The sequence below is a fragment of the Sus scrofa genome, chromosome 6 (genome assembly GCF_000003025.6).
Source record: "Sus scrofa isolate TJ Tabasco breed Duroc chromosome 6, Sscrofa11.1, whole genome shotgun sequence".
Classification (NCBI taxonomy): domain Eukaryota; kingdom Metazoa; phylum Chordata; class Mammalia; order Artiodactyla; family Suidae; genus Sus; species Sus scrofa.
Window position 1 is genome coordinate 31,441,715 of NC_010448.4, and position 27,590 is coordinate 31,469,304.

The window sequence follows — 27,590 nt, forward strand, 5'->3', positions numbered from 1 at the left end:
CATGTTATCATTTCATAATCACCAGAGCACACCTTACCTCACCTATTCTTTCCAGGCAAGAAGGGCATCTGATTTACCTATGGAGTCTCCATACCGCCTAGGATAGCTTCCTGAACTGCCCTTAGCAACTGTTCCACAATCACATTCAAGGATGCAGAAAATAGTATATTGTCTGAAATTTCCATTTCTGTGCTCCCTTTGGGCCTTTCCCAAGCCCAATCATGATTTGAACCCACATGGCCCCCTTCAAGCCCACCCTTATATCTCTGGCAGGATTAGAAAGAGGCCAGAGAAATAAACATGTACCTTGTCATCTGGAAGAAATGCACCCACCGAAACATTTCCAGGCACCTGCTTGGTAAACCACGGGACTCAACATCACGCACACAGCCAGAGAGGTTCCCTTTGGTAGAATAAGCTAGTCTCATGCAACTCTATCATCTGAAAGGAGCAGAAAGCTGTGGCAGACATTGTGGGAAGAGGATGGAGAGATGGCGGGGTGAAGGCAAGGTATTATGACCTGCGAGTAAGAGCAAGAAGAACATTCCCTTAACCTTTCCAGAGATGGTCATTTTAAAAAACAAAATCCCACAGGTAACAGTACTGTAGGCACAGGAAATACTTGTTCATAAGGCACTTAGCTGTTAGGACTCTAAAGCCAGAAGGCCTGAGTTCCAGTCCCAGCTCTGCTCATTCATATCTGTATCACCGTAGAAAAACTCCATCATTCTCCCTGCCTCAGTTTCCTCATCTGTAAAATGAGGATAACAGTAGATTTTTGTTCCTACAGTTGTAAAAATTGATGGGTTGATACACCTAAAATGTTTCTACCAGTGCCTTGCACATAGTACGTGAGCTAAATGGGAGCTCCCAGTACTGCTATTATTTATTTATTTTTTTGGCCTCACCTGTGGTGTATGCAAGTTCCTGGGCCAGGGATCAAACCTGCACCACAACAGGGACCCAAGCCGCCGCAGTGACAATACAGGATCCTTAACTCACTTCACCACAGGAGAACTCCAGTGCTGCTATTATTATGAGATAAAGTTCTGGGAACCGCAGGTGGTTAAGAGAACAAAGGAATTATAGTGCTCTTAGAGATTCAAATTCCGCAGTTCCCTCGTCTAGGTGATAGCCCTGCAGATAAACCTTTATATATTTAGGTCTATTTGTATACTAAATCAATCTTAACTACTCCCAACCACAGAAACTATTCATTAAAATTTTTAATCCCTTTCTGCAAGATACTCTAGGTTTCAAAAACTACTTGATCACCCACGCTCTGGGAATACAATAGGACTATTAAACTGAAGGGCCGAGAGTCTGGGGGAGCACAAAGACATCTTTGTAGCTGTCGGAGCTATCACATGCCACCGCCTCGCTTTGAGAGAGTTGCCTCCTTAAGAAAGAAACTAACAAACTCTATTGTGCGTTCACATCAGAGTTCTTGGATGTGATAGTTCTTAAATCCCTGGCAAGGCCTTATTAAAGATCAGAGGATTGCGGTTCTTTCCATTAGGACAGCATCAAATCCCCTTTAGGCAATTTTCTTAGGTCAGCATCATTATTTGATGGTGAAATTTCCAACTGCTAAACTAGTTCCCTATTTCCAAGCCAAAGACATAAGGTAAAGTTAGAAAACAATTTACAGAATTTTTGAAACTGGGAAATGCTAAGATATTTAGAGAGCAACATGAAAACTGCTTTTTTTTTTCTCTCTCTCTTTCTCTATAGCCACACCTGCAGCATATGGAAGTTCTCAGGCAAGGAGTCAAAGTGGAGCTGCAGCTGCAGGCCTACACCACAGCCACCGCAATGCTAGATCTGGGCTACATCTGCGACCTAAGCCACAGCTTGTGGCAATGCCACATCCTTAACCCACTGAGTGAGGCCAGGAATCAAACCTCCATCCTCATGGACAATATGTTGGTTCTTAACCCACTGAGCCACAACAGGAACTCCAGAGAGTTGCTTTTTTAAATCTCTTTTCCAAAACAGTCATTTTAGTAAATAAGAATCAAATAACAAGATTCAATTTAAAAAACGAGCTTTCAGAAAACAATGACCCTTGAAAGTTTCAGCTGATGCCTTTGGATATCTAGAACTCTGGTTTTCCAGGCATCTTTCGATAAAGAAGAAAAGATAAACGGGCAAGAGGGCTAATACTACATTTTCCTGTGCCAAACAAGCAGGCAGAGAAAGTCGGCAATGGTCACTCTGTCCTCAATACGTCCACCTACTTTTTTTATAATCCTATTCTGAAAAGCAATGGGGACGCTAAACACACAAGAACCTGAAGAATCAAAAAAGGAAAATTTGGGGAGGCCATGAAAAAGGCAGCCTATGATCGCTGATCCAAAGGCATCAGCCTTCAGAAACTCCAAGAGCAGGCTGGCCATGGCAGCCCCTCTCGGGTTTACAACTGCAAAACGGATGGACAGCTGGGGAGTCTCCTGAAAATAAAGGCCGGTCAGCTTACAAAGCCCACCTCAGCTGCTTCTGGTGGGGAAGGACAGTAGTCAGAACCGTAGGAAGCCAAGAACAAGTCTGTATTTGAGAAATCACTCCCTTCAAGACAGTGATGTCAACGAGAATAAAAAAAAAAAACCTTTTTTGGCAAGCCTGGAAATGTACACCTGTGGGAACCTGGAAAGACTTGACAGACTTTTGTTTTCCCGGCCCTTTATCGGCAAGTTAATTATAGCAACTGTACGATCTACTCTGAGCTTTAGAGAAAGGCAGCTGGCTGTGTGAAACCAAAATGCTGCTCTCCTGGGCACAGGAAAGACAATGATAGTCGTGCTTATGCAGGAAAATGTTCTGAGTACAGTGCAACTAATGATGAGCCAGACAGCACAGATGGATGAGAAAGAGGCAGGTTCTGCACTTATATGGGTGTGGCGAACCTAAGGAGGACACACAACACCTGCCTACACAGGCACATGCATGCACACACGTGCCCCCCCCACACACACACAAGCACATGCACACACAAGCGATCACATGTATCGCCAGAGCCCACGTGACCCTGGCCATGTTGTGTTCCGGGCTGCCTCTTCACACAGCAGACTGTACCTTCACAGCTATAATTGTACACTGCCACCGCTGACCTGTCCACCAGATTTTCATCGTGATGCCAGCTCACAGCCATCTTCCCCATGCCAAAGTAGGGCTCCTCTTTCAGGTACGGCATTTTCTGGGGATCCATGAAGTTCAACAAAGTTAGGTTGTACGCGGCTCTGCTCTTCCTGTCCACCTCGTCATGGCCGTCAAAGGATGACCCCATGCCGACCCTGGGGAAATCTGGACCTATACACACCGGCACGGTGTCGATATTGGCTTTCTCCTTGGCAGCGAGTTCCTCCAGCGCCTGGATGGTCTCAATCTGCAGGTAGTCGTTGAGCTTGAGGAAGGTCTGGCAGGCGGCGCCTATCTCGGCCTCATTGTACTTTGCATCAGAGCCCTTCACTGGCCAGGGGACCGTGAAGAGCCTGGTGTTCAGGTACTTGTAGGTGCAGCCGGGGTTACCAATGAGGAGGCGAGATACTGGCGTGAGCAAATCTTTGCCTTGGATCCTGACCAGGTCCCGAAATAAGCAGCCATGCTTGTGCAGCGCGAGGAAGGCTTCTTGAACCTCTTTGTGGAGTCCCTCAGGGACGCTGCCTGCTTCTCGGAGAATTAGCTTAGGGTATTTCAGCTGCCACTAAAACAAAACCAGAGCAAGAACATGCGTTTAATGGATAGCCGTAATTTTATTATTTCCAAAAGTATGTCTTTCCTTGGAAATTTTAGGACCAAAAAAAAAAGACGGTCGGGGGGTATTTCTAAACAGGATTCATACCTCTCTTGCCTAAAACAGAAAACAAAATAAAACGAATGTCGTCCACTCTCCAACAAAGAGTTTCAAGTCCAAGCTCAAACAATTACCAACAATTATATTATACACAAAATAATAAATTTGTGCTTTAATCTCCCAGGCTCCCTCTGTGACCACCTGTCCCCACCCTCAATCTCTCAATCTGTCTCCCAGCCTCTGGCCCTCCAAAAAAAACACCCTCTGATTAATTAACTGCTCGATATGTATTTTTTACTTTTTTTAATTTATTTTTTTGTCTTTTTGGGGCCATACCTGTGGCATATGGAGGTTCCCAGGCTAGGGGTCAAATTGGAGCTATCGCTGCTGGCCTGTGCCACAGCCACAGCCACGCCAGATCCAAGCTGCGTCTGCGACCCACACCACAGCTCACAGCAACGCCAGATCCCCAACCCACTGAGCAAGGCCAGGGATCAAACCTGCAACCGCATGGCTCCTAGTCGGATGCCTTTCCGCTGCGCCACAACAGGAACTCCCTCGATATGTATTTTTTACATGCTTCCTAAGTGATGAGAGCTATTCTAAATGATTTACATACACTAATACATTTATGTCTCACAACTTGATGCGGCAGTGCTATCATTAGCGTCAGTTCACAGATGAAAATACTGAAGCAGAGAGATGTTTTAAAAACTTGCTCCAAGTCGCACACAGCTGATAAGCATCAGAGCTGGAATGTGAGGCCCTCAGAGCATGAGTTCATAACCACGAGACTGCATGGCCTCTCAATAAATGACAAACTGGTTTCTGCCTCAACGCGTTCACCGAGAGAGAAACCCCTTCGCTTTGCAAGGTAGACACTGAGACCCATGAACGCAGGCGTGTGAGAGTTTTGTTCCCAACGACACTACTCATGTCCCGCAGGTACTCCAAACATTGGATGAAGGATTGAATAAATGAATGAAGGCATGAGGTATCCCACTGCCACTCAGAAAGTCATAACAGTGTTACGAGTGTCCCTGGAGAGTCCTACAAGATAACGTCCTCCTATAATACAGAAACACAGGGATTTACTGACGCCGCTTAGGACTTCGGGACCTTTTTAGTCACCAGTTCTGGCTCTGACACATGAACTGGCATCAGGTCAGAGTTCCCCGACTCTATACCCTGAAATTGACCTGTTTAAGATCAAAGGACAAGATTTTACATTTACCCCCATGACGTGGCATCTGACTGGTTCCTTCTTAGTAATGCGCTGCTCAGCATTTTCGATGCTTTCCTCCTCCGTCTTGATTCAATAATTATCATTTATATGATCAACAGGACAAGACCAATTATTCTTCCATACATTGTTTTTTCATTCAACATATTTCTATAGAGTACCTACCAAACACTAGACAGAGGTAAGGTTCCTACCTTCACAGGGCTTCCTACCAAATCAGGTAAATCAAGAAAAGCAATCCCAAATTGTGTTAAGTACTGCGACAGAAACAAACCAGCGGGAAATCTGTCATTAGCGTAAGACTCACTTGCAGCTGGTGTAAACACCAGCCTGAAGGCGGAGCTCTTCAGGAAAAGGAGGCACCAGCCATGTGATAAACCAGAGAAAGACCTTCCAAGAAGAGGGACCAAAAAAAAAAAAAATACAAAGTCACTGAGGATGGAGATCAGCCAATCTAGAGACAAACAGAAGACCAGTTTTAGCAGAGCCAGAGAGCCGAAGGCAGAGTGACATGCGAGAAGGATGAAGAGGAAGGCGGGGAGGTCAAAGCCAGGCATCTGGGTTTGACTGTTAAGTACACTGGAGGACTTTGAGAGGCAAAGAGCAATTTGATTGAAATTTTATAAACATCACTCTTAGATAAAATATTGGGCATGATTTGGAAAGAGGCAAATGTCGAAATGGAAAATTCTACAAGGTGCTACTACCACGACCGTCCAGGAGAAAATCAGTGATGGTCTGAATCAGAGACAGAGATAAATGGAGGTAAAAGACACATTTTATAGGCAGAACGAAAGAATGCGCTACGGATTAGATGCAAGGGATGAAGAAAGGAAAAAGTTAAGGATACTTCCAGATTTCCGGATTTAATAGCTGAATAAACAATTTACTATTATTTAAATAAATAAGACAATACAAAACATGCAAACAGGAAGGAACGAGGAGCTCTCATTTTGGAAACTGGGGCCATGGAGATGGCAATGAACTTCCACAAGAAGATGAGGAAGCACCTGGCTGGGCACATCGGGGGTTCAGAGCGGACAGTGGGGCCACGGAAATCAAGGTGGGAGTCGTCAGCACACAGCTGGTCTTTAAGAACCTGGAAATGGAGGCGATATCCTAGGGGAACAGCACAAACCTGGAAGGGAGTCCAAAGCCATTTCCTGAGTCACAGAAGGCTCAGCAAAGGAGACCTTTGAGGTGGAAAACCAAGAGAGTGTATTAATACAGAAGCCAAAAGAGAGGAGCATTTCAAGAAGGATGGGAGCGTCAACTATGGCAGCTGCCCCTGCGAGGCCAAGTGAGATGAGGACAGAAATGATCTACCAGCTTGGACAGCATGGAAATCACTGATGACAACGACAAGGGCAATTTTGGCAGGGGGATGTGTGGCGGGTGGGGAAGGGATGAGAGTCAGATGGGAGTCAACTGATGATGGAACCAAAGAGGAGGAGGTGGAGACAGCATGTCTGAACATCTGTTGGCATGGTTTCTCTGTGAAAGAATAGGAAAGTGGAGCTGTTGATGCAGGAGAATCCTAGATCAAGGGGCGATTTTTAGCAAGGGAAGATGGATGGGTATCCTAGTGTTTGTCAGCATACTCATGGAAATGATACAGGAAGAAGAGGTTGACAGTGCAGAAGAGATGGTGATTAACTCCAGGAGCAAAGTCCTTCAGTGTCTAGACCAGGAGAGCTATATGAGGGTGGAAATTCAGGGAAAGTTTCTTTGAGAAAATGAGCTGAGGGATGAGACGGACCTGCCAGGTATGGAGGGGGGGAAGAGCCTCCATGAAGGGGAAGGATTCAAGTGCTGGGGGTGTGGGGCCCTTGAGGCCAACAGGAAAAGGGGCAGATGTGATCAGAGGCAAGAGGGATGTGAGTTATCAGTGAAAAAATTTCTTTCTGAATACTTTCCCATGTCATTATCATTTTATTTTTAGAAAGTTGTTTTTAATGTCAAGGTATTTACATGTGATGTTTATATGGTTCTGTGAATTTCCCAGATTCTCAGAGCCATATATAAAAATATCTTCACTAGTCTCCAGTCCCAGCCTCTACTGAAAAACAGCAGCAGGAGTGTATTATATGTGTGTGTATTATTTCCAGGCTTCCTCCTCTCTCAGTCCCAGGGCTCTGGGGAATTATCTTACTTCTCTTTAATATTGTCTATTAAGGATTATTTAAAGAACACTGGAAATTGTTGAGAAAGCACAGAGAAAACTCCTTGTTAATCACTGCTGCTAGTTAGATGTGCTTCAAGTATACTGAGGCCTCAGGGACCAGCTCAGAGAATAGCTGGTTTAGTGATAAATTTAGAGTTACTGCTCACGGCTCCAGAATGTTCTGTCTCCTGCTCCCTAGATCATGCTGCACTCTTCATGAGCTGTGTAGACAGACAGGATGGTATTTCCGTGTCTGCTGTTCTGTGGGATAAATGAGGTATAGAAACTAGAAATCCTAAATGGGACCCCTGACAGTCTCAATGATAAGCCATAGTGGTGTCACCTCACTCTGCTCTGTCACTTTATGGTTACACATCTCACATGGGCACTCTGCGAAGCAGGACAGTCCTGCTGTGTTCTCTTAGTAAAGCCATTTCCCCATATTTGCACTTGACTCATTCATTTTTCTTCCCCGTATTTCCTCAAACTTACTACATCCCCTCTCCCATTTCCTGCATTCTAGATCAGGCAGGATAAGGCAGATACTGCTGCAGTAACAAATAACCTGCAAATCTCAGGATCTCCGCCCAACAATATTTCTTGTTCATTTTACACATTGTTTATGGGTTGGCAGAGAGTTGATACCCTTTAGAGCAGTAACTCAGGGGTCCTAGCAGCCATCAGGTTCTGGAAGGAAAAGGAATATTCTAGAGGGTCTGGCACTGGCAATGAAATGCACCAGGTTAGAAGTGGCAGCCAACATTTTTCAGGGAACAGGAACAGTCACTATTTCATCCAGTATGAGAAGGCCCAGAAGTGTAATCTCACCTTAGGCCCAAAAAGCTGGGGGGTGGGGAGGGATTGGGAACCATTTGGTAAACAGCCCCAGTGACTGGCACACGCTGTTTTAGCTGGTGAGGCATTTTATATTTTTCTGAGAGAAACTGAAGTGCCCTCCCTATTGCCCTCCCAACAACCCCCCTCAAACTCAGTCATCTGCCTTTTATCAAATTTACAGTCTTAACTGAATGTATATCTGTTTTCCCCTTCCAGTCTATTCCAGTATAAGAAGGCTCTTTTTTCCTAACCAGATGGTTGTCAGAAACAAATTTTGAGCATATACAGTGGTGTCCTAATAATGTTCAGCAATTAGCTCTCTCAGGAAAAAAAAAAAATTAGCCTTGATATTTAGTGTTTCCTGATACCTGTGATATAAATATATACATATATAATATTTATATCTTAAACGTCCATATATATTTAATACATATTTATAATTAAAGACTATAAGGATATTCACCATATTGTTATTTAAGTCAATTAAAAACTGGAATTCCCTGATGGCTTAGTGGTTAAGTATCTGGTGTTGTCACAACTGCTGTGGCGCAGGTTCAATCCCTGGTCCAGGAACTTCCACATGTAGTGGGCACAGCCAAAAAAAGGGAGGGGTAATATCGAAACATGTGTCTTTCCCTGTGGCCTGTTATCACTAAGAAAGCTGACTCAGTTCATCCGAAGAAAGGAGGAGCCTATAACCTAACAACTTTGGATGTTGAAATCTTGGCTGTTGGTCACATGTCATTTTTCACACCATCTTTAAATAGACATAAACTAAGAATGATCTTCACTTAATATCTACTTGTTAATGAGGGATATTAAGATAAAAACATAAATAAAATAAAATAATTAGAAAATGAAAACCACCAAAATGCCCAATAGGAGACCAGATGGGGAAAGGGTACATTCATGTGATTGAACACTAATGCAACACACTTTAGAAGGATTTTTATAATGTTTTATGGAAAACAGTAAGTAGCAAACTACTGCTACACAAGAAATCAGTAACAAGATATTGAGACAATAGGATCATAATTTCATAAAAAGAAAAAATATATATATATTTAAATACAGAAAGAAGATTTGGAAAAAAAAAATATTGCCAAAAGTTTACAGCAGTTATCTTTATGTAATGAACTTAGGTGTAATTTTAATTTTCTGCTTTAGACATCTGTATATTTTTCAAATTCTCCAAAATAAATATAAAACACTTTTTAAATCAGAAGAGACTGTCACTTTTGAGAATCCTTAATTTTACAGCATCTGTTGTATATATCAGGAGATTCTTTTTAATAACCCTAAATTTTCAAATATTTTCTAGACAACTTCTGGTACTATATAAATCTGATTTGGAATGTTGCCCAATGCTCTAGGAAATTTTGATTTTACCATAATAAACACAAATAACAATAACTGGCTAATTTTGTCATTATCTACAAAAAAAATGCAAGAGCGAAAATTCCCAAACATAAATGCCCTCTCTTTTAAAGTAATTAGATTAGTGCCTGACACATAAAAAGGCCACATATTGTTCTTTAAATTTTTCCAGGTAACTCTGGACAAGAAATGAACATTAAATAACGTAATATTAATTCATTTTGTCAAACAAGTTCACTTTCCATTTGGGACAGAAACATGGAGAGCATCAGATATCACACGATAATTTGGAACAGCCGTTGGCAGATCTTCAAATATGTTAGAATTTTTTTGTTGTTGTTTAATCCCATTAAAGTTTTTCCAGGGAGTATACAGTCATGCAATTATATAAGTAGTTGTCTGGTTACATAATACATTTCTTAAGATCAACAAAAGATTGTATGACATAAAGGACAATTATGAAGTTTAATAAGTTGTAAGAAAGGTGTTCTTTTTAATTGAAGTATAGCTGATTTACAATGATGTATCAGTTTCAGGCACACAACACAGTAATTCAGATTTTTTTTTTCAGATTCTTTTCCCTTATAGGCTATTACAAGATATTGAATATATAGGTCCCTGTGCTATACAGTAGGTCCTTGTTGGTCATTTATTTTATATCTAGTAGTGTGTACATGTTCATCCCAAACTCCTAATTTATCCCCCTCCTCCTCTTCCCTCTGGTAACCCTAGGTTTGTTTTCTGTGTCTGTGAGTCTATTTCTCTTTTGTAGACTGGAAAGATATTTTAGATATAAAGTACATGCATGCCAGGCCCTTATCAATGGCTAAAAGATACAGAATGTTAGGTCCTCTGGAAAATAAGCTTTATTTAGTACCTATTTTAAACCATTATATAAAAATTCTACTTCTTCCTCTGATATCAAGGGATGAGTCTGAAAGAACTTCATCACACAGGGAAGTCAGACACGGTGCTAAATGAATAAGATACCAGTTTCCAGGAAACCCACCTAAATGAAGCCCAATGGAACTCAACCTTCAGTAGAATGAAACAAAATTTAAAATCTTCAAATGATCCCAGTATTTAAGTGCTAGGAAACTGATTTCATAGGAGGATATTTCTAATCTGGCTGATAATAGATCTTGATGGTTAGTGCTTTACATTTTGCACTCCACAGAAATTCACACTGTATTAGTCATAATATGTTCTATATGATTTTCACTGTAAATTGCTTATGACTTGGCAGCCATCCCAAGACAAAGGAGCTAGACACTTACTTGGCCCAGCCCCCAGCTGCAAGATGCTGAGCCGGCTCCCAAAGGAGGCAGGCGCTGTTCTCAAGTCACTGCCCAGACCCTGCTACAGCTCCCACAAGGAGTCTTGCAACAACGTGTCGTGTGCTACAAAGTGACACACAACGTGTGTGCATTCATTCCTGCGATAGCTCATTTTTGGTTCTTTTATTTAAAATTTTACTGAATATCAGGAGTTCCCATGATGGTGCAGGGGATACAAATTCAATTAGTATCCAACAGGATGCGGGTTCAATCCCTGGCCTCGCTCAGTGGGTCAGAGATCCAGCATTGCCATGAGCTGTAGTGTGGGTCACAGATGCGGCTCAGATCCTGCGTTGCTGTGGCTGTGGTTTAGGCCAGTAGCTGTAGCTCCAATTCAACCCCCGGGGGGACTTTCCATATGCCACAGGTGTGGCCCTAAAATTAAAAAAAAATTTTTTTAAGCAAAAAAAAAAAAAAATTTAAATTTACTGAATGTCCATTTGTACCGAACACTGTATAAAGTGCCATAGATATAATAATAAAAAACAAGTTAGGTCCTATTTTACAGCCATCTCATAGTCTAAGAGTATAAACAGAAATAAGAACCAGGAGTTAGAAATCTAAGACCTCTCACAATAGAAGTATGAATACACTACTATGGGAGCAGGGAATGAATTCCTAGGGAGGAAGTCTGGGACATTCTTATTTACTGAACACATATTTATTGAGCACATACTACTTGCAAAGCACCAGATGCTGGGAATACAGAGAAAGCAAAACTTCTCTACGTTCTCTGGGAGCTCATGGGTATACATATGTAGTATATGTGGCTCATTCTATATGCAGTGTTTTACTTATTTATTTAGTATTTACTTATTTATTTAGCAAAATACATTTATTTCAAATTTTCAATTGTCTATGGTGGTATTACCATGTATTGATGTATTTGAGATGGTGATACGTGCCATGGAGAAAAACAAATCCAAATAAGCAGGATAGGCGTGCCAGCGGGGGTGGGGGAATGTCGCTATTTTACCCAGGACGGCCTCTGCTAAGGTGACATTAGGAAGGTAAGAAATGAGCACACACGCCCTACAGATACCTGGGAGGAAAAGAGAGCGCCAGGCTGAGCCAACATGAAGTGCAAAGGCCTCGAGGCAAGAGTGTACTTGGTTTATTCTAGGAAGAGCAAGAAGGCCAGAGTGGGAAGAGGAGGGGGTGGGGAGAAGCCAGAGAGGAGGGAGGGAGGCCGCTGGGATCTGGATCTTGTCCTGCTCTCTAAGTGATGCCAATGGCCTAGGCTTCTCCTCTGAATAAGATGGGAAGCCATCAAAGGGCTTTGAGCAAGAAAGTCTAACGACCTGATTTATGTTTTAATACCGCAGACGCCGTGTTCAAACAAATGGGAGGTGAGGGCAGAAGTGAGGAGTTGCAATTACTGGAGAAAGAGCTGGGGGGAGCTTTGGCCAAAGTGGACACAGCAGAGGAACCGAGGAGAAGGCAGGTTGTTAACGTATTCTGAAAGCTGTCCAAGTGGGATTTTCTGTAATCTTCACAGGACAGTGGGTATTTAAGCAAGGTCTGTAAGGTGAGTAGACACTCGCCAGACAGAAAAGGGGATGAGGGGACCTGAGGCCCTGGGAACAGCAGGCATGGAAGCATCACAGGATGAAGGGGCACCTCGGAGCCAAGACGTAGCAAGAAAGTCTGTGTGACAGGTGTTTGAGGCTGGATGCTGAGTTAGGCAACAGGCGGAGACTAGACCAGAGAGGTAGTCTCGGGCCATACAGTCCGTGACCTGGTGGGATATGCCGAGGAGTCTGAACTTTACCTTAGAGGCAAGAGAGACCCAACCAAATGTACAAAGCGAGGAGTACTCGGTCTGCCGTATTTGTAGGAACACAATTCTGCTGGCACTGGGGTGGGCGCAAGGAATGCCCACTAGTGACTAGTAAGACTGTCCTGGTTGCGAATTCCCTTTGTGGCTCAGCGGTTAATGATCCCGACTAGGATCCAAAAGGATGCGGGTTCGATTCCTGGCCTTGCTCAGTGGGTTAAAGATCTGGCGTTGCCCTGAGCTGTGGTGTAGGTCACAGGCGAGGCTCAGATCCTGCATTGCTGTGTCTGTGCTGTAGGCTGGCAGCTGCACCTCCAATTCTACCCCTAGCCCGGGAACTTCCATGTGCCTCAGGTATGGCCCTGAAAAAGCAAAAACATAAAAAATGAATTTAAAAACCCAGGAATAATGGTATGTATCTACCTTAAGCACTCCAAGCCTGGAGAAGAGTAGCTGCTGACCACAGATCTGTGGAAGGAACAGAATGAGGCTGCTGGGGGGGAGGATGAAACGTGACAGTGTTCATAAAACACTGAGCACAGTCCCTGGCACACTGAAAGAGTCAATAAACAGACCTGGTATGGAGGCTGCAGAAAGTCTTGTTTTCATGACTGGCAGCTGGGTTGACATTCCTGTGGCTAGGACCTGTTTAAAGGACCCAATGTCAAGTCTAGACTTTCTATTTATTCGTGTCATTAAAAAGTATTTTCACTTCATCTTTGATGAGAAGAGATTTACTTTACTAAGGATTGGTTGAAGCACTTCCTTATTATATGATGCACTTAAAGTGATTAGATATTGGTATCAGGTTTGCTGTGGGTCTTAGCAAGATAAAAGTGAAGCCTTGATAGCTGTTCTGTTTGCTTTGGAGTCTCCTTTGGCGGCTCAGCATATGACTGGCTCAGAGTATCTGGGCTAACTGTGGCGTTTAATTCTTCATGCACTATTTAGCCATACAAAAGCTGAAATGAATTGTTGCAAATGATGCAACTGACAAGGGGGCTTCACCTCCAAAATATACAAACAATTCATGCAACTCAACAACAAGAAAGCAAACAACCCAATTGAAGAATGGGCAGAAGACCTAAATAAACATTTCTCCAAAGAAGACATATGGATGGCCAGGAGGCACATGACAAAATGCTCAGCATCACTAATTATTAGAGAAATGCAAATCAAAACTACAGTGAGGTAACACACTGGTCAGAATGGCCATGATTAATAAGTCTACAAATAAAAAATAAATACTGGAGAGTGTATGGAGAAAAGGGAACCCTCCTACACTGTTGGTGGGAATGTAAATTGGTACAACCACTCTGGAAAACAGTATGGAGGTTCCTCAGGAAACTAAATATAGAACTGCCATATGATCTAGCTATCCCACTCATGAGCACATATCTGGACAAAACTTTCACTGAAAAAGATACATGTACCCCTATGTTCACTGCAGCACTGTTCACAATAGCCAAGACATGGAAACAACCTAAATGTCCATCAACAGATGAATAAATTAAGATGTGGTACATAGACACAATGAAATACTATTCAGCCGTAAAAAAGACCAAAATAATGCCATTTGCGGTAACATGGATGCAACTAGAGATTCTCATACTAAATGAGCTAAGTCAGAAAGAGACAAATACCATAGGATATCACTTACTGTGGAATCTAAAATATGACACAAATGAACCTATCTACAAAACAGAAACAGACTCACTGACATAGAGGACTCATGGTTGCCAAGGGGGAGGGGAAGAGAGTGGGATGGACTAGGAGTTTGGGGTTAGTAGATGCAAACTATTACATTTATAATGGATAAGCAATGGGGTCCAACGCTATAGCAGAGGGAAGTATATCCAATCTCTTATGACAAAACATGACGGAACATGAGAAAAAAAGTATATATATATATGTGTGTGTGTATATATATATATATATATATATATATATATGACTGGGTCACTTTAATGCACAGTAGAAAAAGACACAACATTGTGTTTTTTAAAATGTTTTTTAAAACATTTACAATGTTTTTTAAAAACTGAAATGGCTCAACAGTTGCTATACAACAACATGTGTTATCATGTACCAGAAAGCTTTCATCTATAAAACTATTAGCATGGTTTTAAGAACTGGTTGCATTTGGAGGGAGTTGACCTGTTTCAAGGATACTTTTTTTTTTTTTTTTTTTTGCTATTTCTTGGGCCGCTCCCGCGGCTTATGGAGGTTCCCAGGCTAGGGGTCCAATCGGAGCTGTAGCCACCGGCCTACACCAGAGCCACAGCAATGTGGGATCCCAGCCGCGTCTGCGACCTACACCACAGCTCACGGCAACGCCGGATCATTAACCCACTGAGCAAGGGCAGGGACCGAACCCGCAACCTCATGGTTCCTAGTCGGATTCGTTAACCACTGTGCCACGACGGGAACTCCCGATACTTTTTTAAAATTATTTTTTCCCTGATTACAAAGGAATACATGTTTAGTTAGATAATTGGAAAACTAGAAAAGCTCCAAAGAGAAAACTCTACCATTCTAGCTTATAACATTTCGGTATAAATCCTGCAGATTTTTCTAGAGGCCACCGCCCTAGGGAGGATGGCATGTGTGTAAAATACGATTTGAATCGCACCAAATATTATCATATGTCTTGCTTTTTAAATGCACTAATGCATGCATTAATCCATTCATGCATTCAAGCAAACTATTAAATACCAGTGGGTACCAGATGCTATATACAGTATGGAGGACCAGGGAGAGGAGTCTGCAAAGCAATCATTACCTGGGATAATTCAGGTACCAAAGAAGTACTACAGGTGCACAGGAGGGGGAGCAGAGACAACCCTCTGGGCTGCAACAGTGTCAGGGAAGCATCCTACAGGAGATGACATGTGAGCTGTTACTACCAGGTAAGCCAGTTCACCAAGGGAGGGAGACAGAGGGGTTGTAGCAGGATGGCCCAAAATGTAAAACTGCACAGCTAGTCAGAGGAGGTACCGCCAAAATCCAATGTGGGCAAAAAAGTGAGGGAGTAGGGGAGATGAGGCTGGAAATGCAGGAACCCAGCAACGGACAGCCACCATGGGTTTTGAAGCAGGAGGCTCAGATTTTTTGTTAAAACAAAACACACAAACAAAAAGGTATACTGCCGAGTGAAGAATTAGGAAAGAGGGGAAAGAGGAAAACTAGAGCGATCCATAAAAGGACTGATCAGGTGAAAAGTAGTGAAGTTCTAAGGACAACGGAGATGACGGGCGATGCCCTGGAACTGAGAGGCACTGGCAGTCAGGAGACCTGGGCTCTGGATGGGTAAGTCACCCCTTCCTCTTTCTCTCCATGGTTACTGCGAATCGGTATATGCATGACAAGCATATGCTGGGTGTGGAAGAAACCAAGATGATGGGGCCCCATACTTACACTCCGAGAACTAGCATTTTAGTGGCAAAGAAGGGTAAATGGAACTATTTCCTGCCCAGCATGCCTTCCTCTCCTTCCACAGGGCTCCCATTTTCCTTTGGGAAAACCATCCATCTCTGAGTCACAGCCCACGCAGTGGGACTGGGAATGGGCATATTCCAACCTTACCCCACAAGTGGGTGCATGAACTAGTCCAGACAAACAGGAGCAGCTCACCCCTCTGAACACAATGACTGGCTGGCACATAACTGAAACCAGGCCAGTGAGACCACGCCTGGGAGCATTAGAACCAGGACAAAAGCAATCACTGGCTTCTTTTAAGATCCCATGGGCTACAAACCACGTCACCCCCTGGCCTGGCAGAGTTCTCCTGTACCGTCAGGTGAGACCCTATAGAGCAGGAAGTCACACAGAGAAAAGCCAGGCCAAGAAGCAGAGGAAAACAGTCATCAGAGGGCCTCTTTGGAAACTGGATTCCGCCACGTACTCCTTGACATCGAAGTCAGTAAATTCTCTTTTTTGCCACAGTGAGTTTGCGTGTGATCCTGCTGCTTGTAATTGAAAGAGTGCTGACTAATTCAGGAAGAGAGAGAGAGAGAATCCCATCGCTGCAATACAATGTGATGGGCACATCGGAGGCACTTACAAGGTACACGTCACACAGCAGAGAGGGCCACCAACTCTACTTGTAGGTAAGGTGGGTCGTAGAAACGTTCGTAAGCATGGCGATGTTTAAGTGAAGCCTTGGAGAATGAACCATCTGGCAACAGGATAAGGGGCCAAAGAATACCGCATGCAGAAGAAACAGGATGAGCAGAGGTAAGGAAGTAGGGAAAAAAGTCTGCTGTGCTAAAGCACTAAGTTCACAGCAGGAAGCAGATTGTGCAGGAGTTTACATATTCTGGGAGTGAGGAGGAGTCACTGGAGGACCAAATCAGACCCTTTCACCTCTCATTAAACCTCCCCAGACCACAGTTGCTTGCTTCATAGGTAAAAATAACATCGATCAGGAAAAAAAAAAAAATGCAAATTGACAAAAATATTAAAAGACCTTACCTGCTGATAGAATTCATCATCTTTGGGGGTCAGATAAGGAAGCCAAGTGTCTTCCAGCTCTTCAAGAAGCCTCAGTTTCTGTTGAAAAAGAATGGTGATTATAGGTGACTGAATATAAAACGATCCAAAACAGAAAACAATGCCTATTTTTCCAGTAAGAGAATACCCCCCAAAACTTAGCCAGCTTGAATGTATGAACTTTTCGAGTGAGAAATTTGTTGAAAGTCAACTACAGAATGTATTCATTTAACTACACACATTTAAATTATGCATCATAAAAATATTAAGGTAGAAATAATACTTTATCCGCTCTCGCATTTCATGAAGCAATTTGCTTCACTCTTGACTTGGACCTTTAACATCAGGAGCTTTTTTTTTCAATCACGAGAGGCACCTTTTGAGTCACTCGATATAGTTTTTTCGGAACAAGTCTTCCTGTCTGTATAACCTGCTTGAGACACAGCAGTTTCTGAATCCGATCTATCACTAGAAACATCAAACAAGCCACAAGTATCCTGTATGCATAACGCCGGGGTGTTTGGAGTATTTATTCATCCTGTAAACACTTATTTGAGGTCACATCCACCTACAAATTACTTTTTTAAAGTGATCGTTTATCTCTAGAATAATTCCTAAATCGATGTTGAGCATCTCTGCTTCTTTTCCAATTTGATGAAGAAATCTTACTAGCACTGCCTGAGGCCATTTCAAGATACTCTACCTTCCAAAGAGTACCGTGCTGTTCAAACAAAGTAACTAAGAGAGGACCCCATATTATAAAGTACTTTATAAGGAACCAATACATAAATACATATAAGGTGACTGCCCCCTCCTTCTAAGGGATTTTTTTTTTTTCAAAGAATATCCGACCTTATATCCAAGCACATATGATGTGTATGTATGTGTGTGTCTGTGTGTGGTACATAACTGGCGGATATGTACGTATATAGACACACACACACACAGAAATTATCCATGTACTATAGAAATTTTCTAAAAGAAAAAAAAAAACAGAAAAGGCAGAAACAATTGATTTTCAAGTAAAACTGCAAGACAATGCATAGCCAGTCTGTTATCAGCCACTGAGGCATTTTTCTAAGAATTAGAAAATAGTGTGCCTTACTCTAGATCGATGCAGCCCTATTTCCCAGTGTGACATGGAGAATGCACATTAGATTTTAGCCATTACCTGCTCCATGGGCACTGTGTTTATGCAATGAACAACCTGCTCAACCAGACATGGTGAGCCTGAGTATTATCCTCCCCCATCTCTGGGCAGCCTTCTCTCACCACCCCATCACAGAGTAGTCCACAGCAAACATTCTTTTGGGGAGAACTCAAGTTTGTTTCTGGATCTTTTGTACAATTATCCAAAGTACATAAAGAAAAAAGGGAATAGAACAAGAGCAACTGGTTTACCTAAGAGCAGCAAAAGAATAAATTTTACTCTCTAGCAAAATTGTAGTCTGTTTATTTAAGAGAGCTTTTTGTCTAAAGATACTTTCTCATCTGTACTAAGATTGGCTAACCAGTTAAACTATGAAGAGTTTTCCTTTATGAAGGACCTATAATATGAATACAAATCACTGGTTTAGATAAATCATTGGTTAAGGAGTTGATCTGTTTTCAACATTAGCCATTATTGGGGACATAGAAAGAACTAATGCTATTTCCACGCCTATACTTGCACATTTATACGCTCCATCAAGAATTTAATCAAAATCTATGCCTCAGTTTTCACTTCAAGCTCAGGAAAGCCTGCATTTTCCTATGAATCTTTTACAAGTCCTTTCTACAGACAGAATATTTAAATGACCCAAAAAAAAAAAGTTTTAACCCACTGTTAAAAGCTCTGAATAATTGAAATGTGCATGATATCTCAGACCTTGAAATCACTCCACCTTACAAATACCCTTAAAATCTCTTCAGGAAGAGTCCACAAAGCTAATCTGTAGATAAAAAGGAGCACAAAGGTCCAGGTTCTCATTAGGAATCACACATTCTGCCTTGCCAGATTAAACAGTAAGAGACTGTCCCACAGATGAGCATGCGCCAAGGGAGGCTGAAATTCTGTTTATAATTAATAGTTCAGCTAAATTATTACCATTTAAGATAACTACTTAGCTCAGTTGAGGTCCAGGGTAGCAGATAGATATAAAGCATTAGAACTTGGAAGGCCATATCGAAAGGATAAAATTCTACAAGAATGTTCCCACCACAGAGCAAGCAGACTATACGTGGTCTTCCTCCACTGGGAATTTTAATTTTAATACTGGGAGCATTGTTATCTCTCTAAGACATCAAAGAACAGGGTTGGGAAGTCACTAAACTTAAGGCCACACGGATGAAATCTGCTCTGTACGTCAACCATCACAACTTGCAATTCTACCAATGAACTAACCAGATCAATTATAAATAACGATACCCACCAACTTAAAAAGAACGTTTGGTTATATGTACTTTGGTGAAATCAACCAGGGATGATTATTAGGTTAAAATGGTAGCTCATGAACATAATGCATTTCTTTTTTTTTTTTGGCTATTTCTTGGGCCGCTCCTGCGGCATATGGAGGTTCCCAGGCTAGGGGTCGAATCAGAGCTGTAGCCACCAGCCTACACCAGAGCCACAGCAACGCGGGATCCGAGCAGCATCTGCAATCTACACCACAGCTCACGGCAACGCCGGATGTTAATCCACTGAGCAAGGGCAGGGACCGAACCCGCAACCTCATGGTTCCTAGTCGGATTCGCTAACCATTGCGCCACGACGGGAACTCCCATAATGCATTTCTTCACAATTAACAATGTTTTATAAAAAGGCCAAGTCGCTCTGGGCGTGCCGAGGGAGAAACAAGCCCTCTCAAACTCAGGAGGGCAAGAGCACAGTTTCAAAGCAGAGCAAGCGGCAGCACGAGAAAATTCCCAGACCAGGGACTGCATCTGAGCCACAGCAGTGACAACATCAAATCCTTAACCACGAGGCCACCTGAGAACTCCTGACGGCTCTTATTCTTTATCCATTTTTCATATTCTACATAATTTTTAAACTATGTATCCCATTTTGCAAGGTTCAGTGAAAATTTAATTTTGTTGCCTGAGTCATCAAAACACAATCACAAATAAAGGCTTATGCATGTTAGTATAAAAATAATCACCTGTTTTCTTGAAGGTTTCAAATAATAAGTGGGAAAACTGACCTAAGTGTTTAAGGACCCAGTCTTTAAGCAGGTCATGAGTGAATAAGGAAAACCTCCCTGAGGAGTTCCCATCACAGCACAGTGGTTAACAAATCCGACTAGGAACCATGAGATTGTGGATTCAATCCCTGGCCTTGCTCAGTGGGTTAAGGAGCCGGCGTTGCCGTGAGCTGTGGTATAGGTCACAGACGTGGCTTGGATCCTGCATTGCTGTGGCTCTGGCGTAGGCCAGCAGCTACAGCCCAATTAGACCCCTAGCCTGGGAACCTCCATATGCCGGGGAAGCGGCCCTAGAAAAGGCAAAAAGGCCAAAAAAAAAAGAAAGAAAAGAAAACCTCTCTGAGGAAGACACCTCGAACCTAATACCAGAAAGATGAGTGAGAAGCAGCTAAGCCAAAAGAAGTATAAATAAATATTTCATATATGATATGCCATATTTTCTCTAAAAAGAAAAAAAAGCCTATTTCAATAAAACAGCATTCGCTTTGCTATACCCACTGAAAATACAGCATGATTAAAAAAGAAAAAAAAAAAAACAGAATTTGGAGAGAAGAGTAGAATTTGCATCCCAACTCTATCACTTCCCAGATGAGGTACCACACCTGAATCAACCACTCCAAACCTCAGTTTCCTCAACTGTAAAACCCTGTTTCACAGGGTATTGTGAAGATTAAAGAAAATTAATCGTATCTCCATGCATTTTATAAACCTTAAAGTATTCAGGTACTGGAAAAATGGCATTCAAATGGAGGGAGGGGTCTATAATAAAGCATGAGCTAGGAAACTGAACTGTTCGTTCTAACTGCAGTTCTACCAGCCTAGATATATGATTTGGACTAGTTTCTTATCTCCCTGTGACATATAAATGAAGCAGTATATAGAGAGATCTAAGAACATTGCTAAGCACATAAGAAAAACCCTCAATACACTTTGGTAATCACTTGCTACCATCATTTACCCTTTCTGAGGACAGTTTTATTTACTAGTTATGAATTACCTATAAATAGTCCAATGGTGTAACCCATCAAATTATACTTTATGACATAGATAATACGACCTAAGAAATTCAGATATTAATTTGCCTGGGTGAACTAGAGTAGAATTGTATAAAAACTCTCCATAAAATTTTATGTATATAAAAAGCCTAGATTAACTATACCAGTGATGAAAATAAAAGTTATTGTGAAATTTTAGGACAGATGAAGAAAGAATGGCCCATCCAGAATACTAAGTGACTGGCAAGAAATTACTACTGGTCACAACTCATAATCTCATTTCCTGTACTCTACCATACAAGCCTGAGGCATGAGAAATCTGATCTTTCAAGAATTGTTCAATTTTTCACTTTAAAAAACATATATAAATGCAATCATTTTAAATAATTTAATTAAAATCAATCTTATTTTTACCATTTAAAACCAATGCTTATAACCACTACTTTTGGACTCTTAAGTCCTGGCTGCTTTGGTAGCTCTACAATGCTTTCAAGATTTTTTCTTCGGTCTTTTTTTTTTTTAAGGTGCACCCATGGCACATGGAAGTTCCCAGGCTAGGGGTCAAACGGGAGCTATAGCTCGCCTATGCCACACCACAGCAACGCCAGATCCAAGCTGCATCTGTGACCTACACCACAGCTCATGACAACGTGGGATCCTTAATCCACTGAGTGAGGCTGGGGATCAAACTTGCATCCTCATGGATCCTAGTCAGATTTGTTACTGCTGAGACATAATGGTAACTCCACCTTTTAGTATTTCTTCTTCAGTTTCTAATAATGTGAGCCTATGCTGCAGTAGACCAAAGATCCAGCCAGAGTAAAAAAAAAAAAAAAAAAACCTCACAATCCACAAATCAGGAAGAATTCTCAGGAGTACTCTGTCTCAATAGTGGTAGAAAATACGCCCTGGATCAACTGCTCTATTCCTTCATAATAAAGCTTAAAAGTAAGACTGAAAGGATCAAATCAATCACACACTATAAGACATAGATAGAAAGACAAGGCTATAAGGCAAGATAATATGACTGATAATGAAGAGGAAAATCAATCAGTTGGAACTGGCTCCAAAATGACAGAGATGGTATAATTATAGCAGACAAGCACATTAAAAACTATAGTTCATAATTTCAAGAAGTTAGGGAAAGACTGACATGTTAATAGAGAAAAAGAAATAAATAAAATTAAATCCAACTTCCAAACAGGAAAACCACCATGTCTGAGATGAAATATATATTGGCTAAGATTCAAAGCAGATTAGATACAACCAAAGAAAAGAATAGTGAACGTGAAGATACAGCAATGAAAATTATCCAAAAGGAAACACAGGCAAAAAATAATTATCAGAGTGTCAATGAGGACGCAGGATGTCTTTAATTATTAGTTTATTAATACATATGATTAGAGTCACCAAAGAAGAGGAGACAGAATGGCAAAAAGAAAAATACTAGCCAAGAATTTTCCAGACTGATGAAAAATATAAATCTACAGATTCAGGTTGTTCAAATAACTCCACACACCACGTGCGCGCACACACACACACACACACACACACACACACACACGCCATAAGGAAATAACACCAAGGCACAATGTAATCAAATTACTTAATATCAGTATAAAAGAGAAAATCTTAAAAGCAATCAGAGAAATATAAAGAGTAGGTACAAAGGAACCGATCATAACATGAAATATCTTGTTGAAACCATGTGACCCAGAAGACAGAGAAGAAACATTCTGAATGAACCGAGAGAAAAAAAAAGTTGCCAAATTAGGTTTCTATCCCATGCCAAAATATCTTCCAAAAACAAGGCAAAATATTTTGTTCTTTTCTATGGTTGAGTGGTATAACTGTACTCTGATAAAAATAAAATTTTTAAAAAACACAAAATATTTTGTCATCCCACACACACACACACACACACACACACACACACACACACCCCCCAAGGCAAACTAAATTCTTTTTCAGAAGTAGAAAAGTAGAAATCCAACAACAGCATAACTTCACTCTAGGAAATGACAAAAGAAGACTATTAGGTAGAAAGAAAATGACACTAAACAAATCTGAGTCTTCACAAGGGAATGAAAAGCATCAGATATGGTAACTACAGGGGAAATTTAATGAAAATAGTCCAAATGATTCAATTAAAAGGAAGACTGTCAGATTAAATTTTAAAAATCAATATCCAACTATAAACTGCCTGTAAGAAATTTACTTCAAATATAAAGAAACAAATAGGTTAAAAGTAAAAGGATGGGTACAACAATGTGAATGTACTTAATGCTATACAACTGCATGCTTTAAAATGGTCAAAAGAGTAATTTTATGTTATGAAAATTTTATGATAAAAAAGACTTTTTAAACTAAAAGGATAAATAATATTTATCAATGTAATTCTGACCAAAAGAAAATTGAAGTAGCTATATTGATATCAGACAAAACAGATCTCAGAGCAAAAAAGGAGATGAATCCTACTTCAAGTGCAAGACAGCAGTATAAAACTTCAAGGAACATGAAAAATCAAGGAAATATGACACCATCAAAGGAAAGCAATAATTTCCCAATACCTGTCTCCAAAGACATGGAGATCTCTGATTTGCCCAATAAAGAATTCAAAATAGTCGATTTAAGAAAGGTCAACAAGCTACAAGAACACACAGAAAGACAATTCAAAGAAGTTAGGGAAACAATTCACAAACAAAATGGAGTCCAAGGAGGCAAAGAGGAGAAGGGGCTGAAAGTATATTTAAAGAAAAAATATCTGAGAACTTCCCAAATAGGGATGGACTTGGCCATCCAAATTCATAATGCTCATAGGTCCCCAAACAAATTCAACTCAAAAGATCTAACTCAAAATGAATTATAACAGGGAGTTCCCACTGTGGCTCAATGGCTTATGAACCCCACTGGTATCCCTGAGGATGCCAGTTCAACCCTGCCTTGCTCAGTGGCTTAAGGATCCAGCATTGCCGTGAGCTGTGGTGTAGGATGCAATGCAGCTCAGATCCACATTGCTATGGCTGTGGTGTAGGCTGACATCTGGAGCTCCTGTTGGACCCCTGGCCTCAGAACTTCCATATGCTTGGGTGCAGCTCTAAAAAGAAAAAGAAAAAAATTATAGCAAAACTGTCAAAAATCAAAGACAAAGAGAGAAATCTTAAAAGCAACAAGAGAAGCCTATAACCTAGAAAGAAGCACCCACAAAGCTGTTGGATTTCTCAATAGAAACTTTATAGACCAGGAGAGAGTGGGATGATATATTCAAGGAACTGAAAGAAAAAAAAAAAAAAAAAAAAAACGGCCAACCAAGAATACCAAGAATATTTTATCTGGCAAAGTTGTCCTTCAAAAATGGACAAAAAATAAAGACTTTCCCAGACAAACAAATGCTGAAGAAATTCACCTTCACTAGATCTACTTTACAAGAAATGCTGAAACGAACTCTTTAAGCTGAAATAAAAGGACACTAAATTAGTAACACAAAAATATACAACACACTGGTAAAGAGTAAAATTTAGAACTCTAACATTGTAAAATGATGATGTGCTAGCCACTTATCTCTACTAAACAGACTAAAATAGTTCAGTAAAAAATAAAAATATTTTTAAAACTATAGCTACAATAATTTATTAATGAATAAACAATATAAAGAGAAGTTATTATGACATCAGAAACATAAAAGGTGAGGAATCCAAGGGTAGTTTCTGTATGCGACTGAAGATAAGTTATCAGCATAAGAAAGATTGTTACAGCTATGTTTTTTTTTTTTCTTTTATAGGACCGTACCTGTGGCATATGGAGGTTCCCAGGCTAGGGGTCAAATCAGAGCTGCAGCTGCCTGCCTACACCACAGCCACAGCAATAATGGATCCAAGCCACATCTGCAACCTACACCATAGCTTGCAGCAATGTAGGATCCTTAACCCACTGAACAAGGCCAGGGATGGAACCCACATCCTCGCAGAGACAATGGTGGGTCCTTAACCTGCTGAGTCACAATACGAACTCCTACAAGATGTTTTATGTAAGCCTCATGTGAACCATAAAGCCAAAACCTACAGTAGAAACACAAAACTAAAGAGAAGGGAATCCTTTACAGAAATTAAAGGGAATCACCATTACAGAAAATCATCAATTCACAAAGGAAGACAGCAAGACAGGAAGAAAAGAACAAAGGAACTACAAAACAGCCACAAAACAATCAAAAGATGATGTAAGTCCCTTCCTGTTAATAATCATTCTTAGGGTAAATGGATTAAATTCTCCAAACAAAGACACAGAGTGGCTGAAAGGACTGTTAAAAAAAAAAAAATACACAACTTTATGCTGCCTACAGAGATTCACTTAAGATTTAAAAACACACAAAGTAAAAGGATGGGAAAAGATACTCTATGCAAGCAGAAACTAAAAGAGAGCAGGCGTAAATATACTTAATGAAAAAAGACTTTAACTCCAAAGCAACAACATGAGATAAAAAAGATCATCATATAATGATAGAGGGGTCAATTCATAAAGAGGAGATAACAATCATGAATATATATATACACCCAACATTGGAATATCTAAATATAATAAGCCAATGCAGTCATCCCTTAGTATCCACAGGAGACTGGTTCCAGGACCCATCTCAGAAACCAAAATCCAAGTATCCCCAAGTCCCATAGTTGGCCCTCTGTATCCATGGGTTCCATATCCACGGATTCAACCAACTGCAGATCACAAATACAGTAATGGAGCCATGACTGGTTGAATCTGTGGATGCAGAACCTGTGGCTATAGAGGGCTGACTGTATATATTGAAAAAAATCTATGTAAAAGTAGACCTGTGCAGTTCAAACCCATATGGCTCAAAGGTCAGCTATACTAATAGATATGAAGAGAAAAACAGAAAAGTCAAAAATAGTGTTGTGGGGGGAGAGGATTAAGATGGCAGAATAGAAGGACTGGAGCTCAACTTCTCTCCTAAAAACAACAAAATTCACAACTAAAGGCTGAGCAATCTCAACCCAAATGGACCAGAAAGCTTAAAAAAGATACGCTACTCCAGAAGAAAAAGAGGAGGCCACATCAAGAGGTAGGAGGGGCGATTTCACGATATAAACAACCCCATACCTCCAGGGTGGGAAGCTCCACAGACTGAAAACTAACTGGTTCACAGAACTCACCTACAGGAGTGAGAGTTCTGAGCCCCACATCAAATCCTCGCATGCAGGGAACTGGCAGTGGGAGAAAGAGCCCTGGAGCATCTGGCATTGAAGGCCAGTGGGGCTTGTGCACAGGAGCTCCACAGGACTGGGGGAAACGGAGACCCCATTCTTAAAAGGCACACACGGACTTTCACGTGCACTGGGTCCCAGGGCAGATCGAGGTCTCCATAGGAATCTGGGTCAAACCTGACTGCAGTTCTTGGAGGACATCCTGGGAAAACGGGTGAATGTGGCTTGTTGTGAGGGACGGACATTGAAAGCAAAGCTCTCAGGAATATTCAGCAGCTGTGCCTTTCTCTGGAGGTGGCCATTTTGGGAAAATCTGGCCCTATCCATCAGTCAGTGCTGAGAAGCCCCAGGCAAACAACAATCCAGGTGGGATCACAGTTCACCCCTCAGTAAACAGGCTGCCTAAAGACCCCTCAGGCCACAGCTGCCCCTAATCCTATCCAGAGACTAAGCCCCACCCACCAGAGGGATTAGAATCAGCTCCACCTACCAGGGGGCAGGCATCAGCCCCTCCCATCAGGAAGCCTACACCAAGCCCCCATACTGACTTCAGCCACAAGGGGGGCAGACACCAGAAGTATGAGAGGCTACAACTCTATTATCTGTAAAAAGGTAACTACACCAAAAACCTATAAAAATGAAAAGACAGAGGACTATAACTCAGATGAGGGAGAAAGGAAAAACCCCAGAAAATCAGCTAAGCGATGAGGAGATTCTCAGCCTCCAAGAAAAAGACTTTAGATTGCTGATGCTGAAGGTGATGCAAAACATTGGAAATAAACTGGAGGCAAAGACGGATAACTTACAGGAAACACTGACCAAAGAGATACAAGATATAAAACTTAAACAAGAAGAGATGCAAAATACAATAACTGAAATAAAAAATTCACTAGAGGCAGCTAACAGCAGAATACAGGAGGCAGAAGAACGAATAAAAGAGGTGGAGGACAGATTAGTGGAAATTATGGATACAGAACAGAAAAGAGAAAAAAGATTGAAAAGAAATGAAGAGAGTCTCAGAGAACTCTGGGACAACATTAAATGCACCAACATCTGCATTATAGGGGTACCAGAAGGAGAAGAGAGAGAGAAGGGGACAGAAAAAATATTCCAAGAGATAATAGCTGAAAACTTCCCTCACATGGGAAAGAAACCACTCACTCAAATCCAGGAAGCAC

At 41.3% G+C, this 27,590-nt stretch overlaps 1 protein-coding gene across 1 annotated transcript in view; it reads right to left on the reverse strand.

The window, feature by feature from the left end:
* FTO (fat mass and obesity associated) overlaps positions 1-27,590 on the reverse strand; it is a 387,563-nt gene that overhangs the window by 264,603 nt on the left and 95,370 nt on the right. The window contains 2 exon segments of the mRNA NM_001112692.1: positions 3,076-3,703; positions 17,002-17,079. Coding sequence (NP_001106162.1) covers positions 3,076-3,703; positions 17,002-17,079 — 706 coding nt within the window.